At 33.6% G+C, this 20,514-nt stretch overlaps 1 protein-coding gene across 3 annotated transcripts; it reads left to right on the top strand.

Moving 5' to 3' along the window:
- The first annotated feature begins 3,691 nt into the window (after nt 1-3,691).
- On the top strand, nt 3,692-18,672 carry LOC108848455 (sugar transporter ERD6-like 18). Of its 3 annotated transcripts, none has more exons than XM_057009417.1 (17): nt 3,692-3,918; nt 4,390-4,452; nt 8,506-8,595; nt 8,964-9,029; nt 9,170-9,235; nt 10,538-10,613; nt 10,732-10,796; nt 10,897-10,989; nt 11,092-11,172; nt 11,269-11,353; nt 17,183-17,226; nt 17,484-17,546; nt 17,634-17,693; nt 17,780-17,833; nt 17,925-17,984; nt 18,083-18,197; nt 18,317-18,672. In XM_057009417.1, exons 1-17 carry the CDS (start codon nt 3,772-3,774, stop codon nt 18,454-18,456), a joined length of 1,368 nt encoding a protein of 455 aa, XP_056865397.1. In that variant the 5' UTR covers nt 3,692-3,771; the 3' UTR covers nt 18,457-18,672. The 3 variants fall into 3 exon arrangements, with proteins under 3 accessions (XP_056865397.1, XP_056865399.1, XP_056865398.1); XM_057009419.1 differs by having other exon boundaries at nt 3,876-3,918; nt 8,513-8,595; XM_057009418.1 differs by lacking the exon at nt 3,692-3,918 and adding an exon at nt 8,763-8,822 and having other exon boundaries at nt 4,394-4,452; nt 8,513-8,595.
- Nucleotides 18,673-20,514: the final 1,842 nt, after the last annotated feature.

The raw sequence follows: 20,514 nt of genomic DNA, 5'->3' as shown, positions 1-20,514 counted from the left end.
TCCATATCGTTTTTGTTTGTTTGGAATCATCGTCGATCATATCGATTTACCTAAAATAAACTTTACATTCGCAATTTAAAACTGGAGCTCAGGGATAAGGACACCGACAAAACAAAAGGACTAAGGGTGTGATTGAAATGCACTTTAAGCGAGAATTTATTGGCGATAAATTGTTTTCCTCTCAGTTTAACTTATATTTTACTCCCTCTGTTTCTTGAAGAGTGTCGTTGTGACATTTTTCACACAGATTAAGAAAGTTGTTGAAATATATGTAAGTTGTAGTTAATTATACCTCTTTGACCAATAGTATTTTAGATAAATAAAATTATTTATAAAATCAATGCAATTTGCAATTAATTTTCAGCTGAAAATTAATATAATTTACATTGGAATTGTAAAGTGACACTCTTTGTGTAACAAGAAAATGAGCTCAGAGTGACACTTATTATGAAACAGAAGGAGTACCAATCAGGTGGAAATAATTTTTATCTCATTTACTCTTATCACTGTTTGATAAGAGATATACATATCACTTTTCTCCCTCACTGTTTTTGAAGTGGAAAACCAATCCTATCTGATTTTTAATTTTTTTTTTCATTTGTTATTCTAGAACTTTTACTTCTATTTACTCCAATTGATTTACTCTAAGTTACTCTAAATTAAGTAATTAACCAATCACACCTTAAGTACACAACCATAAACGTTGTATTCTTACCTGAATAAGATTATATCAAACCCCCAAAAAGTGTTTACACACTTTACAGCCAGAAATTGAGTAACTTTTATTCATTTGTATGAGATCAAGAAGATCGATTTAATTCAATAGTCAATATCAAAATACACATCAGTATATTAGAATAGAAAACTTGTCATTATCTATTATATACTATTTCATATTAGAGGAAATTATATTGATTTATTTTCTATATAAACTATGCATTTTATAACATTATTTTGATAAGAGTTTAATATAATTATTCCATAAAAACTTTTGTATTTTTTATTTTTATCAATTTGTCATGGTATCAGAGCCTAAACAAAACTCTCCAAAAAAAAAATCATAAAAATTAAATCTTGTTATTTTAGCAAATTGAAGGCCAACTATTATATTCTATTTTTCTTTGTTTCTCGATTTGAAGCATAGAAACTTTTTCAACAATTCAAATATTCATTCATCCTTTCGTATGACTATTAGTTTACGATAGATTCATATTTTTTGACGGCAGTCTACGGCAACCGATTCACCCTACCGCAAAGATTGGACATCAAACAATCATCCCATTGTAGGATGGATAAAACAAAACAATCAAACCAAAAATCAGATCATCTATCTCAACTCGCAAAATCGCAAAAGAGTTATGAGACATTCATCAAGCTTCCACAACATTATCAACCATCGTTGTTTCACGAGCTTTTGAGTTATTTTTACTAATTTATGGATTTTTTAAAAAATATATAAATGTAAATTATACATCATCATTGAAGTAAAATATATTCAAATATGATATTAAATAATATAATAATAATTTAAAAATATAAATATTATTAATTTTTATTTTTATAATTATAAAATTTATTGCCAAAAAAATAATTTCAATTTTTTCTGCGATTTTTAAAATTTATAATTTTTAATCATAATATATTAGTTTCTTTATATATCTATAAATTTTTTAAATACTTTTTCGTTTTACTTTGTGATAATTATAAAACTTTTGTATCACATTTAATCAATTTTATACAAGTTGATTTAATATATTTTTATCCAAATGAAATAGATAAAAATATATCTAAGATTATAATTTTAAAAATACATACATATCTATTTTAAATATAATTTAAATAAAACAAATTGTTTAATTTATTTTAATTTTTTGTTTGACTAAATGAAAATTTTATTTAAAATATTGGTAAGAAATAACAAAATTTAAAATTATAATAAATTTTAGTTTTAAATATAATCTAAGTTTAATTTTTATTACTCCACATGGTACAGAAAAATAACTGGTCATGATATTAGAGTAGGTTGCCAAACCTTGAATAAAAGGGCATTCAATAGGTTTGCCGAACAAAAACAAAGCATCTGTACTATAATGTACTATAATGTTATAGTTCACCTTTGATGTAAGAACTATAACCTCATAAGTTATATTTATTGTTGATTACTTTCTATGTATCATTTTAAATGAGTTTTAAGATTTTTTATACAAGGATTAAGAAAATACAAAATTTTATGTAATTTATATTGATTGCATATTGAATCGTTTGTAGTATTTCACAAAGTTTGTAATAGTATAATTATTCAGCGTTAAAAAATAATAACTAGTCACCCTGATATAAGAACTATAAGCATTCAATATTATAGTTCATCGGTACAAAGCATTCAATGTTATGGTTCATCCTGATGTAAGAGCATTTCCAATCATACTCTATTTTTTTCTCTAAAATGAAGTGAAATAGAGTATGGAGTAAGAAATGTTCCAACCAAATTCTACCCACTTCATAATAGAGTTTACTCAATAAATGGAATAATCTATTTTTTGTTCATTAATGAGATTTATATTTGAGTTCAATCAATTTTACTCTATTTTTTATTTTTTTCCATTTTAAAAGAAAAAATAGAATTTTACATAGAAGATGTTTTAAGAACTTTTAAATAGTCTTTTTTTAGGGACAGATGAAAAAAAGTTCATCCGTACGAAAATACGAATTATATCGTCAGCCTTGGCCTTTTTATATTTAATCTTCAAATATTTCATTAATGAAACTAAGCAGGATTGCTGAAGTCTGAATGAGTTGAAAGACCAACTACTCAGGCGGTCCCATTCCTAGATGGTATATAGATCTTAACATCATAATAACAGCGCATAGGACTAATTAGCATTAAATTGCTTAATTACAAAAAAAACTCTTAACTTATTAAACAATAAATAACAACTAATCACAACATTACATCACAATTGTGTTAAAAAGAACATTACATCACAATTAGAAAGTACGGTACAAAGAAGAAAAACGAACGAACATGTAAAATTAATATTATAGAAGTTTTAATATGAGAAGTAGCTAGGCTGTTAAATAGTTTCTAGTTAGTAGTTTACCTTTGAGTGCTAAATGAAGCCTAATCCAAAAGGAATTCTTATGGGTTAATGCAAATGCAATGGTTCTCCTAGGTTCGGGACATTCTCTGTACCGCTATTAGTATTGTTACAAAATTAGATAAAACAAATTACATTTCTTTAATATATAGACATTACGTACAAAACTAAAAGTTGTCTGGAAAATACAACCCATGATGAACTGTTTTTGAAAAAAACAACTATTTACAAAGAAACGTTTTATAAATACAGGCTTGGTAACAAAAAAACAAAAAAGGTTTTATGAAAAATTGCACCCAATAGCTAAGAAAAAAAATAGCTGTATTGTTTTTTTTTTGAGGAAAAAGATCAACATAGCATATAAATGAAGAAAATCTGACTTGAAATTTTTCTTATAAGAAAAATCTCACATCCGCATTCTGATCCAAGTCCTTTTAAAAGTAGAAAATAAAACATAATTACTATATGGAAGGAATAATAATTTGTGAACACACCTCTCCTTATATAGGAACCCGCTCTGACAAAACAAAAGCATACGTCTCTCTCTCTCTCTCTCTCTCTCTCTCTCTCTCTCTCTCTCTCTCTCTCTCTCTCTCTCTCTCTCTCTCTCTCTCTCTCTCTCTCTCTCTCTCTCTCTCCAGAAATTCTGTCTTACACATACATACTGCATGTGTTTATGACGGTGGTCGAAGAAGAAAGAAGTATGGAGGAAGGGCTTCTCAAGCTGAAGAACCAAAACGATGCGTCAGACTGTCGTATTACTGCCTGTGTTATCCTCAGCACTTTCGTCGCCGTATGTGCCTCCTTCTCCTTTGGTGTTGCTGTAAGTTATCATCTTACTTTGCTTGCTCTTTTCTTTTACAAATTTATATATTATAATCGGTAAATACTATAACTAAACAAAATTGAAAGATTAAGGGTGAGTGTTTGTGGAACCAAAATTATTATACTCCCTCTGTCCCATTTTAAGTGCAGTTTTAGGATCTTGCACACTGTAAGGATGGAACTCGTGGCCTTTAGAAATTGGGCTAATTATCTTACTAGTAGAAACTAAAAATAATAGTAGCAGTATATGGAGGGGCGGTCTTGGATCAAGTCTAGTGAAACATTTTTTTTAAACTCTAATTTTAAAAAAAAATTATAAACATAAATCCCAAATTTGTAAAAACAAATTAAACTTCCAAATTATTGAATTTTTTTTTAACTTGTCTATAGTCCCCCAAAAATCCAGGGTCGGTCATGATATCATCATTTATTTGTTTAATTGTTTTTCTATTCTTTTTGCTCTTTGCAGGTTGGTTATACCTCAGGTGCCGAGATAGGAATTATGCAAGATATGGGCCTTTCTATAGCAGAAGTATGCCCCTCTATTATTCTATTTTGATAAGCGAATATCTACTCTATTAAAATAGAATCTTATTTGAAATTACCATGACATATTTTTTTTTTGCACCTATTAAACATGTTGTGACTAAAATTTACGGACCCTTACTAAATACTTCCATTAATGTGACTTATTATTATATACACTGCTTAGTATTGCACTAACCGACAAAAATATTTAAATCATACCGCTTACTAATGCATTAACTGATATCTATTCTATTAATTATGCAGTTTGCCCTATTAATAAAAGTTGTGTCCACTTTTTTATAACCCACATTACCTAATTAAAAATAAAATAAATATTTTATAACTGCATCTAAATAAATCAAAATAACCACGTTCTCTATTTATCTAACAACAACAGTTACCTCTCTTTTTCATCACAACAAATATTGATTCATTGATTTAACAGAACAAAAATCCAGAATACTCCTCGGACAATTCATGAATTTCAAGTTCAACAACCTCTATCTTCCTGACTAACAGAACAAAACCCATATTTTGAAAAACAAATTCTACCTTATCTGAAAATTCCTAGAACTGAACAACTACTTGATTATCATGAATACTCTTCAAACTATTCATGATTACCAGTAACCCAGATTGTGAGAAACCAACTCAAACTTTTTTTTTGTAACTTAAAACCAACTCAAACTTAACTGTCAAATTACTAAAACCGAACAACCATTGGATTATCATGAATATCCTTAGACCATTAGTGAATTTCGAGTTCAACATCCTCGATTTTTTTGTGGTCAAACATCCTCTATTTTTCTTATTAACAGGCCATAAACCCAAATTACGAGAAACAAACTATACCTTACCTGAAAAATTCCTAAAACTGAACGATTACTTGATTTTTATGGATACTCCTCAAACCATTACTATCACGCAACTTCTAAGTTGTCCTAAAGGACTTACATGATTTTGTTTTGGGATACAGAGTCGCTCAAACTTAGATTTTGTTTTCTAGGTTTTTGTTTAAAGATTGGGCCATAAGTCACGATTTTAAAAATAAAATACAACTGGGTTTTTCACAACTAAATTGGATCTTTTTATTTTTATTGCGTCAAAATTTACAAAACCCATTTTTTAATTGTATGAAATTTTATTATGTGTAATCTATTCTATTAATTTAGCAATATGACTAATTGATAATAGTTGAGTCTAATTTAAAAAATACATGAAACCTATAAATATAACTGTAACAATCTATATATACATGTTTATATGCCGAGATATAACTGCAACAACAACAAAGAAATTCCATAATGATAAATTCCTATTTTCTAGGAATGTCATATTTTTTTGTATCGAACTCATTATCATGGAACTTAAATTCATATTTTAAAGGCCTATCTATATCGAACTTCTTATCATACCAATCTCAATTTTGAATTTTGTATATTTTTTGGAGCTATATTTATAGGTTGAGAGATGTGACAGATAAATCAAATATATCCTAGAAAAAAATATATTCAGAGATATAATTGGTTACAACCTGGATTTTATAAAAAATATTTCCTAAAAAATATAAAACAAAAATATACCCATCCTTTTAAGGGCAGATCATAAATTTGGTTCAACTATTTGAAATCAAATGTGGATGCGGGTTATGAGTATTTCATTTGGGGTGGGTGCGACTTAGTAGATTTTGGATTGCGGGTACCAGCCGACCCGAAAATTATTTAATAAATAAAAATAAAAAGTGAAGTAAACACTTTTTAAAAAATATGGTAATTAAAAAAACAATTTAAATTTAAAAATATATTTTTTATGATTAATATATTTTTATAGTAACTAAATTAAATAGTTATTTAAAAATTTATAACCCGCAGATAACCGCAAAATTAAATGGGACAGATGCCGGTACAAATTATTTGTTTGCGGATTGTGCGGGTCATATTTTTTTACCAGAACAAAATTGAAACCCCCGAGTTGGCGGGTTTGACTGGTAATCCAGCCCTAACCGAGCGTATACCAGATCCGTTTTTTAATTGTTATTATTTAATAAAATATATTTTGATTAAAATTTACACAAATATAACTAAAAAAAAATACAAATATAATCACAAAAATATATCCGCCCTTTAAAGGGCGGGTCAGAATCTAGTTAAAGATTAAATTAATCATAAACTACTGATTAGCAGCAGAGATTGAGAGTGACACACTGACATATCCATACTAGATTCTTACGTAGATAAGTACAACTGCATCAGGTTACATGTCACATCTAATTTTAACTCCGTAGATAAGTACATCACTGACATATTCACTTCTTTATTCATCCTAACTGAAATAGTTAAACCATCAATTCAAATGAAGAAAAATATATATTGTCGTTGTCCCAAATAGTGAAGTTTATTACCCACACCAAGTAAAAAAGTAATGCAAATTATTATTATTATTATTATTATTATTATTATTATTATTATTATTATTATTATTATTATTTATTATTATTATTATTATTATTATTATTATCATCATCATCATCATCATCATCATCATCATCTCATCATCATCATCATCATCATCATCATCATCATCATCATCATCATCATCATCATCATCATCATATTTAGGTCCAATTACAAGTCCAACAAAAGTTTCTCAAATTAAAACATAAACATGATCACATCCACTAAATTCGATATGTTCCGATGGTCTATTTTAAAATCATTAGAAAAATCCAGATGCCATTCTTAACCTTCAACGATAGCCGCGATTTGACGAGGTTTTCCTCATTACCTCAAATGTCGGGACTATTCACGTCGTATCTAAAGTAACTAGCTCCCAGTGAAGTTCAGACTTATAATCATCGCTTCCGAATTAACGTACAAGCAGTATATAAGAAAATATATAGAACACAACCTTTGAAAATCATCGCATATCCACATATACAATCTTCTACAATGATGAGAACCGCCCGAAGAGAAGCAGTCGATGAAGACCTCTCACCAAGGACGAATATGCAGGAAAATGGGAATTGAATGGAGACCACTACTCAATCCAGCTAACTCTCCAAGACCTGCAAAAAACTATAGCTTTGCAACACTACCGAGAAAATAAACTTGTGGCACATAGATATGTCGTCATAACAGTGGCTGAGGCATCAAAGATAAGGAAACTCCTCAGACCACAAGTACCAACCAGACTTTTCATCATTCGTCCTCCTCGAGAACCGAAGAAATGTCAAACCTTTGATATCCATGAATCCAACAGTTGGCACGGTTCAAAATAACACAAAATCACAATGTAAACAAAACCCGATAAGAATACGTCGACAAGATTCCCACATGTGATGTGACTGAAACCAATAGCCGGGAAGATAACAAATTGATGAGAGAGATGAGACTATACCGCCTCAAAGAAACCATATATGACCACTTCCGACACCGCTGCGAAGCCGCACTCCACGAACCAACACCACAAACACTGACACACCCCGACAGCAAGGGTTAGAGCCCGCCTCTAAGATAACGGAAACTCAAGAGCTCCTATGAAGAGAGAAGACATAAAGCGTTAATTCAAGATGCCAAGTAAGAACAACAAAGTCGTTTCTACACGTCTACCATTTTGTTGCCTCCGGAGAGAATATTGGAGGAGAGAGAAAGCTGGTCGGGACTTATCTACTTCTTTTTTTAACACTAGAATTTCATTAAGGTTCATAAAAGTGGTATTACAAGGATCAAGATCAATCAGAAGCATAAAGAAGTCTTGAAAAGACTTATCTAAACAAACTAATCCACTTCATATTATTACATTTATGAATATTGAAATTCACGAACAAACTAATATTTGTAAAACATCAATCATTCCTTTTTTTTTATTTTATAACCACTCAATCAATCACTTCTTTCCCTTTCATGTTTTTTACTTTCAGTTATTTAAAATATAATAATAAATATGAATACTTAGCATGTGTTAGTTTTCTAATTTTAGTAACTAATTTTACACACTAAAACAAACCCAACTCATCAACTTTTGCAATCTTTCTTTGGATTAATCTGGAATTTTTCAGTTTTCAGCATTTGGCTCATTCTCCACGTTGGGAGCTGCAGTCGGTGCGCTGTTCAGCGGTAAAATGGCGATCATGCTAGGAAGAAGAGGAGTAAATATATTTTTACCCTTCCATCTTACAATTTTATGTCTAGTAGATTTTGATAGTCTATTTTAATTTTAATCATTTAAGAAAGAAAACATACATCTTCTTTTCCAACTAGAAATGTTATTTTGTTTCCTACCAATAACATTTTTCTGCTTTTTCATGATTTAAAGACAATGTGGGTGTCCAATATCCTCTGCATCACTGGTTGGCTGTCCATCGCTTTCGCTAAGGTCTTAAAAAATTTATAACCACAAACATATGTCTGTGCTGTGAAATCATTATTTCGTAAAAATAATCAAACGATTAGGTTGAGGTTAGATAAATCCAACAATTAAATAGTGTTTTTTGTCTGCATGTCTGGAACATAAAAGGATGTGTTGTGGCTGGACTTTGGAAGATTATCATCAGGGATTGGAATTGGCTTGATTAGCTATGTGGTAATTAACTTGTTAACTACTTACTGATACTTTAATAGTTATATATATTTGATCTCATCTTAACAAGTTTAGTTGCTGCTAATTTATTACGTAAATACATTGCTTTAAAATTTCAAATGCTTATTTTATACATGGAGAAGGTACCTGTCTACATAGCCGAAATTGCGCCAAAACATGTTCGCGGTACATTTACCTTTTCTAATCAGGTAATTTGTTTTCTTTCTTTTCCAAACCATTAATCCTTAGCTACAGAAAATATAATGAAGGCCGACAAAAAAAACAAAAGCATATCAGCCAACATAAAATAAAGTTTGACTTTAGTTTGATAACTATACTAACCGATATGAGCAAACAATGATAAAACTAAACAAAAATAAAATCAGCTGTGGTTTGTGGGGAATCTGGGGATATATGCGCTCTTTAAATAATATGAAAAAGTATTTAACCAAAACTAAGTAAAATATTTGTAAATTTTTTTTATAAAAATACCTCAACTAAATTTCGTTAAGCTTTTTTAATACTTTTTTTTTTATTATTTGGTTAATTACCTAGAATAATTAGTTTATCTATTTTAATATACTAATGTTTAAAACTATGTTCATTTTAGTACTCAAACTATGCTAATTTTAATCAAAATATTAAAAAAATTCAAACAAAATTTTAAAATCTCTAAATTCACTAGAACTTTAAAATTTCATTTTTTATATTAAGATTAAAAGTAAATAAATTTTATCATATTTAAAATTTAGATAAATTTAATTTTAAATAAAATAAATAAATTACTTCTAAATTTCAGAAAACAAACTAAATTTGAAAATAAACCTAAAACTATATTATTAAATTTCAGATCAACCAAAATTTAGTTAATTTTATTCTTAAAAGTTAAAATAAGATTTTTAAGATTTTTTCTAAAAATATTTTGGAGTTTTTTATTTTTTGTTTGAAACTTATTATCACAATGAACATACTTTGGGTATTAAAATGAATAAATGTTTTAAAACAAGTGTATTAAAATGAGTAAAATAATTAGTTTGAGTATTAAACCGGATATAAAATATTTTGGATATTAAAAAGCTTAACAAAATTTAATTGGAGTATTTTTATGGAATTTTATCTTCTTGTTATTTAAATATATATAATAAAAAAATTTAATCATTTAAAACTAATAAAGAGTTTTTAATTGAATACGTTAGCTCAACCCCGAACTTGACGAAATTGTTTTTTTTTGGGTCAAACACTTGACGAAATTGTTTGAATTTAGTTTTTGTTGATATGATACAAAATTAATATGACCCATCATATAAATATATACGAACCTAATCCAAATATATTCCACCAAAATATTTATATTTGTTTGTATAATCGAAAAGTGTGAATCGTAAATCATATTTCAGAACTTGAAGAAAATTTTAGTTTTATTGTGATCAGTCTATTAACCCATTTAAATTATCTTTTAGCTTTAGATCAGTCTATTAACCCTTTTAAATTATCGTGTGACTAATTGTTAGCTTCTTCAAAACGCTGGAGTCGCCATGGTTTATTTTGGCGGGAATTTCTTGAACTGGAGGATGATGGCTTTACTAGGTAAAACTAGTTATTATTTCACCATATAAGCAACGTGGTGGTGCTGTTCAAACTACGAAAGAAAGTGGTTATAAGTGTACAGGTTAACTAATAAAAATCTACTATATTCCCGGTTTAGGTGGTTTACCATGCGCCATTCAAGCAGTCGGTTTATTCTTTGTACCAGAATCCCCAAGATGGCTGGTCGGTTAAATTTTACTTTTCTTAGTAAAACCCGTTATGTAATCTACTAACCATGAGAAGAAATAGAAGAACCTTAATTAAACGATTTCTATTTTTGAAGGCAAAAGTTGGTACGGAAAAAGAACTAGAAAATTCACTGCTTCGGCTTAGAGGGAGAGATGCTGATATTTCACACGAAGCTTCAGAGATTCAAGTGAGTTTTGACAATATTATTGTATCATAGGTTTTAAATATATATTCATTCCTTGACATAGAGATAATGGAGAGTCTGAATGATTTTTTGTTTTGTTTTCAGGTTATGACCAGAATTGTAGCAAGTGATTCAAAGTCGAGCTTTTCTGATTTGTTCCAGAAAAAGTATAGACATACTCTCGTGGTACAATGTTAACATATGTTTTAAAAATTAAGTATGCAAATTAATTTCCTGACTATAAATGGGTACATTTATCTGCACATCATTTTTATTACTCAGGTAGGGATCGGACTAATGTTGATACAGCAGTTCTCAGGAAGTGCTGCTGTAATCTCTTATGCAAGTACCATTTTTAGAAAAGCTGGTAAGATTTTGTTTTATATACACACACACAGAGTAGCATTCTGTCTATTTGTATTTGCATAGAAATTTTAAACCTCAAAGAGGTTCTGTTTTTTATAGATGCTTGTATTTCTTCTACCAATCATTTTCTTATGTATTTTGCATGATGCTGCCCTGCCATTAAGTTACTTCAATTTTTTTTTTTTTTTTGGTAATCATGTTAAAATTTCATACCGTTTTCTGAAAAGTTTACATGTTGCTTAGCAACTTATTTAGAACAACGCAACAACCCTGAACAAAAGGGAGCACACCTCATGGTGGCCTAGTACACGCAAAGAAAAATTGAAGAAAGGAAGGTTGGACCCTAGGAGAAGGTGGAATGGAGAGAAGCCGGTCCCTGATTTGCCTGTCCACCGCTGCTCGAACACTCGCCAGGGGAGAAGACTTTGAAGCAAAGATTCTGGCGTTGCGCTCCTTCCAGATATGGTAAACAGATGACTGAAATACAAGCTTGATTATGCATCGCTCTTGAGGTGTAGAAGAAGCCCTGGAGAGCCCGATCCATGCAGCAGCTGAGTGCACATCAAGAGGTGGGTTTTGCCATACCCTGCTAGCAAAATACAACCAGACAGAGGAGGAGTATTCACACTCAAAGAAGAGGTGATGATGGGTCTCAATACCGGAATTACACAGTACACACTGCTCAGGCGCAGTCATTCCCCATCGCCTTAATCTGTCCCGAGTAGGCAGACGACGAAGCATGACCAGCCAAGATATAAACGAGTTCCGCGGTATCTGCTGTTTGAACCAGATTACTTTGCTCCATCGCTGGGTAGGAGAAGATTCTCTGATGTGATCCCATGTAGCCTTCGTAGAGAAAAAAGAGCCGAAGGAGCCATCTGCTTGGAGCCAAAGATACTTGTCTTTACCAAATGAGACTTCCGGTGGGGGAATTGTCGTCATAAGAATTTGTAGCGATTCAATCTGTGGGGATCTCGCTGATGGCAAATTCCATGCACCATTTTGAGTTGCATCAGCTACTGTTGAATTGAGTCTTAACCGAAGTTGACGAGGACCCGCTTGACCCACATACGTCAACAAAGGCCCCAATGCAGTCCATGAGTCAAACCAGAACAGAGCATCCTGACCATCTCCTACCTCGCATCTCAAGAAAGTAAGCAAGAGGTCCTTCAGCTGAACAAGACTGCGCACAGATTTAGAGAGCCTTTGCGAGTCCTCCATCATCCAGAATGGTTTCCTATGAAACACATTTGATTTTAGCCATGAAACCCATAGAGAATCTGCATTAGAAAACAAGTTCCAAGCATGCTTAAGCCGGAAAACCAATTCAAACTCCTCCAACCGTCTGATACCCAATCCTCCCTCACTTTTTGGTTTACAGATGTCAGCCCAAGATACTCTAGCTCCACGTGCCGTTCCTGAACTGTTCCCCCATAAGAAGCCCGAGCAGAGGGAGTCTATCTTAGCATAGAAAGACTTTGGCAATGTGAAAACTGAGCTCCAAAAGTTCACTTTCCCGTATATCACTGAAGCAATGAGCCTGATCTTACCCTCGAAAGATAAAAACTTCATTGTCCAAGAGTGCAGCTTACCATTTATTTGATCAATAAATGGCTGAAGAGTGGCAAGTGATATGCGTCCAGGCTTCAGAGGCAGACCCAAGTATCTTGTTGGGAAGTCTCCCAATTTAATGCCAAAATCTTCACTCAACTCTTTCTTTTCTGGGTCCAACACACCACCAAAGAACAGCTCCGATTTGGCTGGGTTCATATCCAAGCCACAGTAGGTCTTAAACTCAGATAGAACCGACATGATACCTGTTAAGGAGTGCCGGGAGCCGTCTGAGAACAGGAGAAGATCATCAGCGAACAGGAGATGAGATACTTGCGGGTCTGAGCATTTGGGATGCAGTCGGATGTGTCCCTGTCCAACAGATCTTTCAAGTAGCTTGGATAAGGCTTCCATAACCATTATGAAAATGTAAGGAGAGATGGAATCGCCTTGACGCAATCCTTTCTTACCCGGGAAGAACCCAGCCAGCTCGCCATTCACTGCAACAGAAAATCGGGGAGTGGAGATACATTCTTGAATCCAAGTTCTGAACAGAGGAGGGAATCCTTGTGCAGCTAACACCTTGTTGACAAAGTCCCATGAGACCGTGTCAAAAGCTTTCCTGATATCAACCTTCAGCATAGAACTCCGAGGGCATGAACTCTTCTCGTAATCCATAATGAGGTCAGAAGAAAGGAGCACATTCTCGCCTAAACTGCGACCCTTTAGAAAAGCAGCCTGATTCCTACTAATACATACCTTGAGTATAGGCTTCAGGCGGTTTGCAATTATCTTGGAGATAATTTTATAAGCAATGTTGCAGCAACTAATAGGACGATAGTCTCCCAACGAAGAAGCTTCCGGCGACTTAGGAATCAAAACAATTGCAGTGCTGTTCAAGTCCTTTAGGAGCCGACCATTCCGGAAGAATTCCTTTACCGCTTTAAGTACATCCACTCCAATAATACTCCAAGCAGCTCTCAAGAACTCAACGTTATAACCATCTGGCCCTGAGCTTTTATCCAACGGCATTGCAAACACTGTCCTCGTGATCTCCTCATCCTGCACCGGTTTCACCAGCTCTGCAATGTTCTCTTCAGTACAACGAAAGGAAAGGAGATCTGCAAGCTCAGCCAAAGTACACGGTGAAGAAGCCATTTCAGATACGCCCAATATCTGGGAAAAATACTCCGCTGTATGCTCCTTGATATCATCAATACCATTCACCAAGCTTCCATCAGATTTATACAAGAAATGTATATGATTCTGAGATGCCCTTTGGTCCGCCACTTTATGATAGAAAGCCGTGTTTCGGTCCCCCAAATCATACCATTGCACCCGTGAACGCTGATGATAGAACTTCCCTTCAGCCTTTGCCAGAACCTGCCACTTCTCTCTCTCAAGATGCTCAAGGCCTGCAGTTTGAGGATCAGGTTGAGTAAGGAGGCGTCTTTGAAGTTCAGCCACTATCTCCCCCTGTGCCTTAACTCTTTCTGTGATGCCACTGAAGTGAGTCTTGTTCAGCTTTCGCAAGTCTTTCTTTAAAGTCTTGAGTGATCTCACCAGCTTGTATTGTTCCGTTCCAACAATGTTTTCTGGATGCCAAGCTTCCCTCACTGTTTCCTCAAAAGAAGGGTGATCAATAACATGATTGAAGAATTTGAAAGGCTTTGGAGCCCTCCTTTGAGCTTCCGGCACACGGAACAGACAAGGAGAGTGATCAGACTGTAGAGGCTCAAGGAATTCCGCGTAGGCTTCTGAAAATCGGACAGACCATGCTTGATTGATGAAAGCGTGATCTATCTTCTTTGATATCGGGCTCGCTGCTTGATTGTTCCACCAGGTAAAAGATAGACCCTTATGTTGTGGTTCAAACAGCTCAGCTTCCTGAAGCGCTAGATTCATATCCTCCATTCCTGAAACATCAATCTCAGAAGTCAAATGATCTGAATGCTGAGATGTTCTAGTTATCTGATTAAAATCCCCCACAACAGCCCATGGGTGATTACGGACTGGTGTAGTGGAATTTAGAGATTCCAGCTCTTCCCATAGTGCTCTCCTATCCTCCACCTCATTGAAAGCATAAACAAAAGTCACCGTGAAACTGATATTTTCCAGGGGCATGAAGAAACCACAAGTAACCGTCTGTGCCGTTGCCTTATAGATTGTAGCCAACACATTAGGGCTCCAGATCACCACAATCCTTGCAGTTCTATGATGCTCCCAATTCGCAAAAAATTTCCATCCCCTAGGAATAGCGTTGATTATTCTCCTAGAGTTTGAGGGTTGTATACGTGCTTCTAAATAAGCTCCAAAAATAGGTCTGTTGGTAGTAATCCAATCCTTGACCATTGTGTGGCGTTCTGTACTATTCAGTCCTCTTACATTCCACGCAAAAAACATACTTATATGTTGGATTAGTGACGTGTGACCTTGCGGCCACTCTTCCGGTTGTTAACCAGAAGAAAAGGAGAAGATGCCTCTGCATCAGTGTGTTCCTGAGGATGAGTTCCTGATTTTCCTCCGCTATGGGTAACGACCACTGTTGTGTTGTAACCCCCCCTGTCCAGATAGAACGCTGGCCTGGATATCTCTTTGATCTCGTCTTCCTTATCTATAACCTCTTCCTCCACAAGAGTAGGTCTCACAAACTCTCCTGGCTCTAAATCCTGAGTTAGCAATTCCACATCATGTTGTATCTCTAGCTCATGAGCGGGAGCCGCCTCATCAGGTGGGTCTGGTGGGAGGTCAACATTGTGGACAGTAGGATTAAAATCAGAATCTTCTACTTGGGCCTCAATTGAAGATTTGTCCTCAACCATAGTACTACGAGCCTGTGATCTTTTCCTCCTTTGACTTCTTGATCTGCCAGGTCTTGAAGTCCTCCTAGGTTTGGGGTCTTTACTAGGCGGCCTTATATTCTTCTGAGATTTCCTGGAAGTACCAGCTTTTGATTCAGACTGTAAGGTAGGACATCTCAGATTTATATGCCCGAACTTGCCGCAGCTATCACACTTCGCAGGCAACCACGGGTATGTCACTTCAATCTCCACTTCTCTTCCATTTGTGAAACCCGAAACAACTCTTGAAGGCAGATCAGCTAGCAAGTCCACTCGTACCCATAGCTTCGCGACTTCAAAATTTGCCTTTCTCTCTGTTTCAGGAGCGAGAGAAACTGGCTTTCCAATTGCCGTGGCAATACGGCTGAGACTTTGTTTGTTAAACAGCAGGTAAGGCACTCCTCTAAGTTCAACAGGAACAACTGCTGTAGAGATCTGAGGCTCTTCTGGAGAGAACTCCGGGGACCAAGGCGCCACATACATTGGCAATCCTGCTATTATCCAAACACTTCTTGCAAGCACCAGAGCGCGAGTACGAGGACTGGTGATTCGAAGTAAAAAGGTTAAGGGGCTCAGCCGGTGAACAAAGATTCTTGGACCAGAGTGACTCCAAATGGCGTTGACAACACCAATAATCCTACCCATATCCGGTGCATCGCCATGAAACCTTGCAAAGAGAAACTCCTGAAATTCCTCTTTAGCTTCCTCCACGTTCTCATCGGGAATCAGAACAAACGGAGCTCCAGAAATGTGCTGCGTTGGAGTTCCAATTTCCTCGAGCAGGGATGACTTATGTAACACTTCAGAGTATTTCCTTGTCTCGCTCTTGGATTGAGAGGTTGACTTGGCTTTGTTTGATACAATCTCCGATTCCGGAGAAGAACTAGATATAACAGGCGCGACATCAGTAGTAGCACCAGCGAGATCAGCAGGAGGAGATGCTTCCTCCACTAAACCCAGAGGTCCGGTGGCGACGACATTACTCAACTCCAGAGAGGGATTGTTAACGGCTCCAGCTCCATTCTGAGTAGACGGCAGGTCACACCCGAGGCTTGAGGAGCCTACTGGTCCAACGGACCCGGGACCTTTCTTCGAATCAGTCGCCGGAGCATGAGAAGAAGAAGACTTCGCAGCCCGCGCCGAGATAGCAACATAACGAGAGAACTTAGAAGAGAAAGGGAGGGAGGCAAGGATGCGCTTTTTCCTCCTCCCCATGGTCGGGATTTCTCGAACGGAGGTGTGAGACCACCGTCGGCGGCGGCGATTTCCGAACCCTAGATCCCCTTTTTATCGCCTTTTAGTAGAGAGAGAAAGTCACCTTTTTTCTCTCGTGTTACTTGTCAGTGCATGGTCTTTAACAACTAGTTTTGAAACAGTTAGGCCTATTCATGGTCTTTACTTGTCAATTTTGTTTTCTCTAACAACTAGTTTTGAAACAGGTTTTTCGGTGGCCATTGGATCTACGATGTTAGGCCTATTCATGGTAAGTATATACATTTCTTTTTCAAATGCTTTATGAACTACGCAGATACTCCGCTTATTAGATCAAACTATTTTTTTTTTCAACTCGTTATATTATTAAGTTATTGTGATGTTTGGTGTTTTATCGACATTTTGGGGGTTAAACATTCAAACTTCATCGAACTTAATTTTAAAACTAAAAAAATTCTCTATATATAATTACATTTCCATTTGTTTGTACTGTTCTTAGCATTGAATAACATTTGTGGCTATTCGCAGATACCAAAAGCCATGATTGGTCTAATTCTTGTAGATAAATGGGGCAGACGGCCCCTCTTGTTGGTGAGCTTTTTTTCTTTCTAGTTACGCAATCGTTATCAAAATATAAAAAAATTGATAGTTGTCTAATATACAATCCGGACAATATAGACTTCTGCGTGTGGGATGAGCATAACTTGCATGCTTCTTGGGATCGTTTTCGCATTACAGGTTATTTACGTTTGAAGATATATATGTTTTTTGGTCGTCATATATACAATTCTGAACCAATGCTTTTGTATATTTGGTATGAGCAGAAAATGCAATTACTTCCAGAACTAACTCCAGTATTCACGTTTATATGCGTTACGGTAAAAAATTTGCTCAACTTTCACACCGGATTCGTCCTACGCGAATTATAAAACGCAGTAATAAACATTGATGTTAATTCTTTCTTGGCAGCTGTATATTGCAACTTATGCAATAGGCGTGGGAGGCCTCCCTTGGGTAATTATGTCAGAGGTATACATGACTTATCTTAAACTTTTATTTTCAAATGTATACCATTTTGTAAAAAATTAACTTATAAATATAACTGTATGACGTCTGTGTATATGCAGATATTTCCAATAAATATAAAAGTAACAGCAGGGAGTTTAGTTACGTTAGCCTCATGGTCAAGTAGTTCCATCGTCACTTACGCTTTCAACTTTCTATTCGAATGGAGCACTCAAGGTATGTCTTTAGAACAAAGTTATATGAATTAATAGGTTTATTGGTTTATATAATTATATATAAAAATATTAATAATTCTATTGGGTTATATATATATATATATATATATATATTAATAGGGACATTTTACATATTTGGGGCTATCGGAGGAGGAGCGTTGCTTTTTATTTGGTTGCTCGTTCCGGAAACGAAAGGATTGTCACTTGAAGAAATACAAATTTCACTTACTGGTCAGCCCGACGAGATAAGTCATATGTAGATTGAAATGTTTATATTTTTATTTAAGATTATTAAATGCAATAAATGATGTTATGCTCATCGACAAAGATATTCTGTGATTAGTATTTTAGTTTTTCTAATACTTAATTAGCCATTTTCATGTATTTTTCCGTGATTGTAAAGACGGCCTACATTCACTGTATATTTGTATTCTATTTGTAAGATATTAGAATGTAAAATGTATCATTCTACATCATTTACATATCAAAACGTAAAGAAGACACTGATACCTTATAAGCCAGAAAAATTATTTATGCCATTTGGAATAATCGTTGACCCGCCATCATGAAAACGAGAGAAACTTATTCGTTTTTTTTCCTATATCGTTTTCTCCATTTTTTAAATTTTTTTTATAAAATTAATAAATTGTCAAACAATATAATTTATTTGAGTTACAAAAAAATTAATATACAATTTTTAGCAAGACTATTGTAAGCCAAAAATACACTAGTTAAGATAATCTAAGATACCACAATAGAATTAAGAGAACGAAGCTGGTGAAAATTTTATTATATAGTTAGAATAATATGAAAAAACTTGAGTTTATAATTCATCGTATAATAAAACAGTATTTTATAACCAGGTTGAATCAAGAAAATGAACTTTAAACTTCAGCAGAACATCTATCCCAAACTTCATTAGTTGTAAAAGAAACTTGAGAAGCAAAACGTTTGAATTGATAAAATCGAAACATAATTTTTTTGATCTCCATGTAGCATTTTTTTCCAGCTTTTAGTACGTTCATACAACATTCTCTAGTAACAGGTTTCTTCGTAAGAATCTCTTCAATAATATCTTCACTACATCTCCTAAAACTAGATCCCATCTTATCCATGCACTTTTCTAAAAAAGATGTAAATTCTGCTGGGAGTTGCTCGATCATGTAAATATTGTAATCTTGTGAAGCCGGTGATATCGTTTCCAACGAAACCATATCGGGACCAGGATTGACCAATGGTTTGTCGTCAATATTTTCTTGGCCTAAACTAGGATATGCAAAAGATACCAAAGTGGTGATTATGGAAAGAGCTGTGAAAATTGTCTTCACCTCCATTATGTATGATTATTATTTTTGACTTTTTATTTTAATTATTTTATGTGTTATATTCACAAGATTTATAAGTGTATGTATATATAGTAGAATAATTTTGAATGTTACTGCTGGTGATACTTTTATTAATTAGTAAATTACGTTCATTTATTTTTAGCAACATAATTCATTTAATTACTTCAGTTAGCTCTTTTATTGTAACACTTACCTATCGTTTTAAATTTATTTCATCAAATGCTTTCTTGGTCTAAACCCTGTAACAATAAAAAATATAATTAAAAATATAAATGAAAATTTGTGCTTAACAATGTCTTACGTTGTGTTTTGACTCAGCTATACCCGTAACCCAATCACACATCTCAGAAAGCAAAAAAAAAAAAAAATAGAAAAGCATATATGTTTTCTGAAAATTATAGTAAATAGCTTTGTCTAGTCATGTTTTATTGATCTTTATAATTTAGAAGTACATCTATCTTATTAAAACAGAAGTACACATATAGAATTGCCCTTAGTTTTCAAATTTAATTACACTTCCATGCCACTGAGAATTAAATTGAGTTTCATATTTTAATGCTTGTCTTTTTCAGTTAGATTAATGTGTTTTTCAAAATTAAATACACAATTAAATAAAATTCCTATTTTAATATTTTGCCTTTTCCACTTAGATTAATGTGTTTTCCAAAACTAAATTTGAATTAAATACATTTCATTTACTTATCCCTTAAATCAATGTCAAATTCAAAAAAAAAAAACATTTTTATTGGACAAATAATTCATGAAAACTATAATATTAACTCTTCATTTAAAAATCTGAACGAAAAAGTATTACCAAATTTAAACCGGAACTAGATAATATCTAAACGGAATTACCATTTTGGTATCTAGAGAACCATAACCAAACCTTATCCGAACGAAATATTTCGGATATTCAAATGTATCTAAATCATATTTATATACTTCAATATATTAGCTATTTTTCGAATTAAT

The sequence above is a fragment of the Raphanus sativus genome, chromosome 4 (assembly GCF_000801105.2).
Source record: "Raphanus sativus cultivar WK10039 chromosome 4, ASM80110v3, whole genome shotgun sequence".
NCBI classification, from domain to species: Eukaryota; Viridiplantae; Streptophyta; class Magnoliopsida; order Brassicales; family Brassicaceae; genus Raphanus; species Raphanus sativus.
This window is presented reverse-complemented; position numbering and strand designations above follow the sequence as displayed.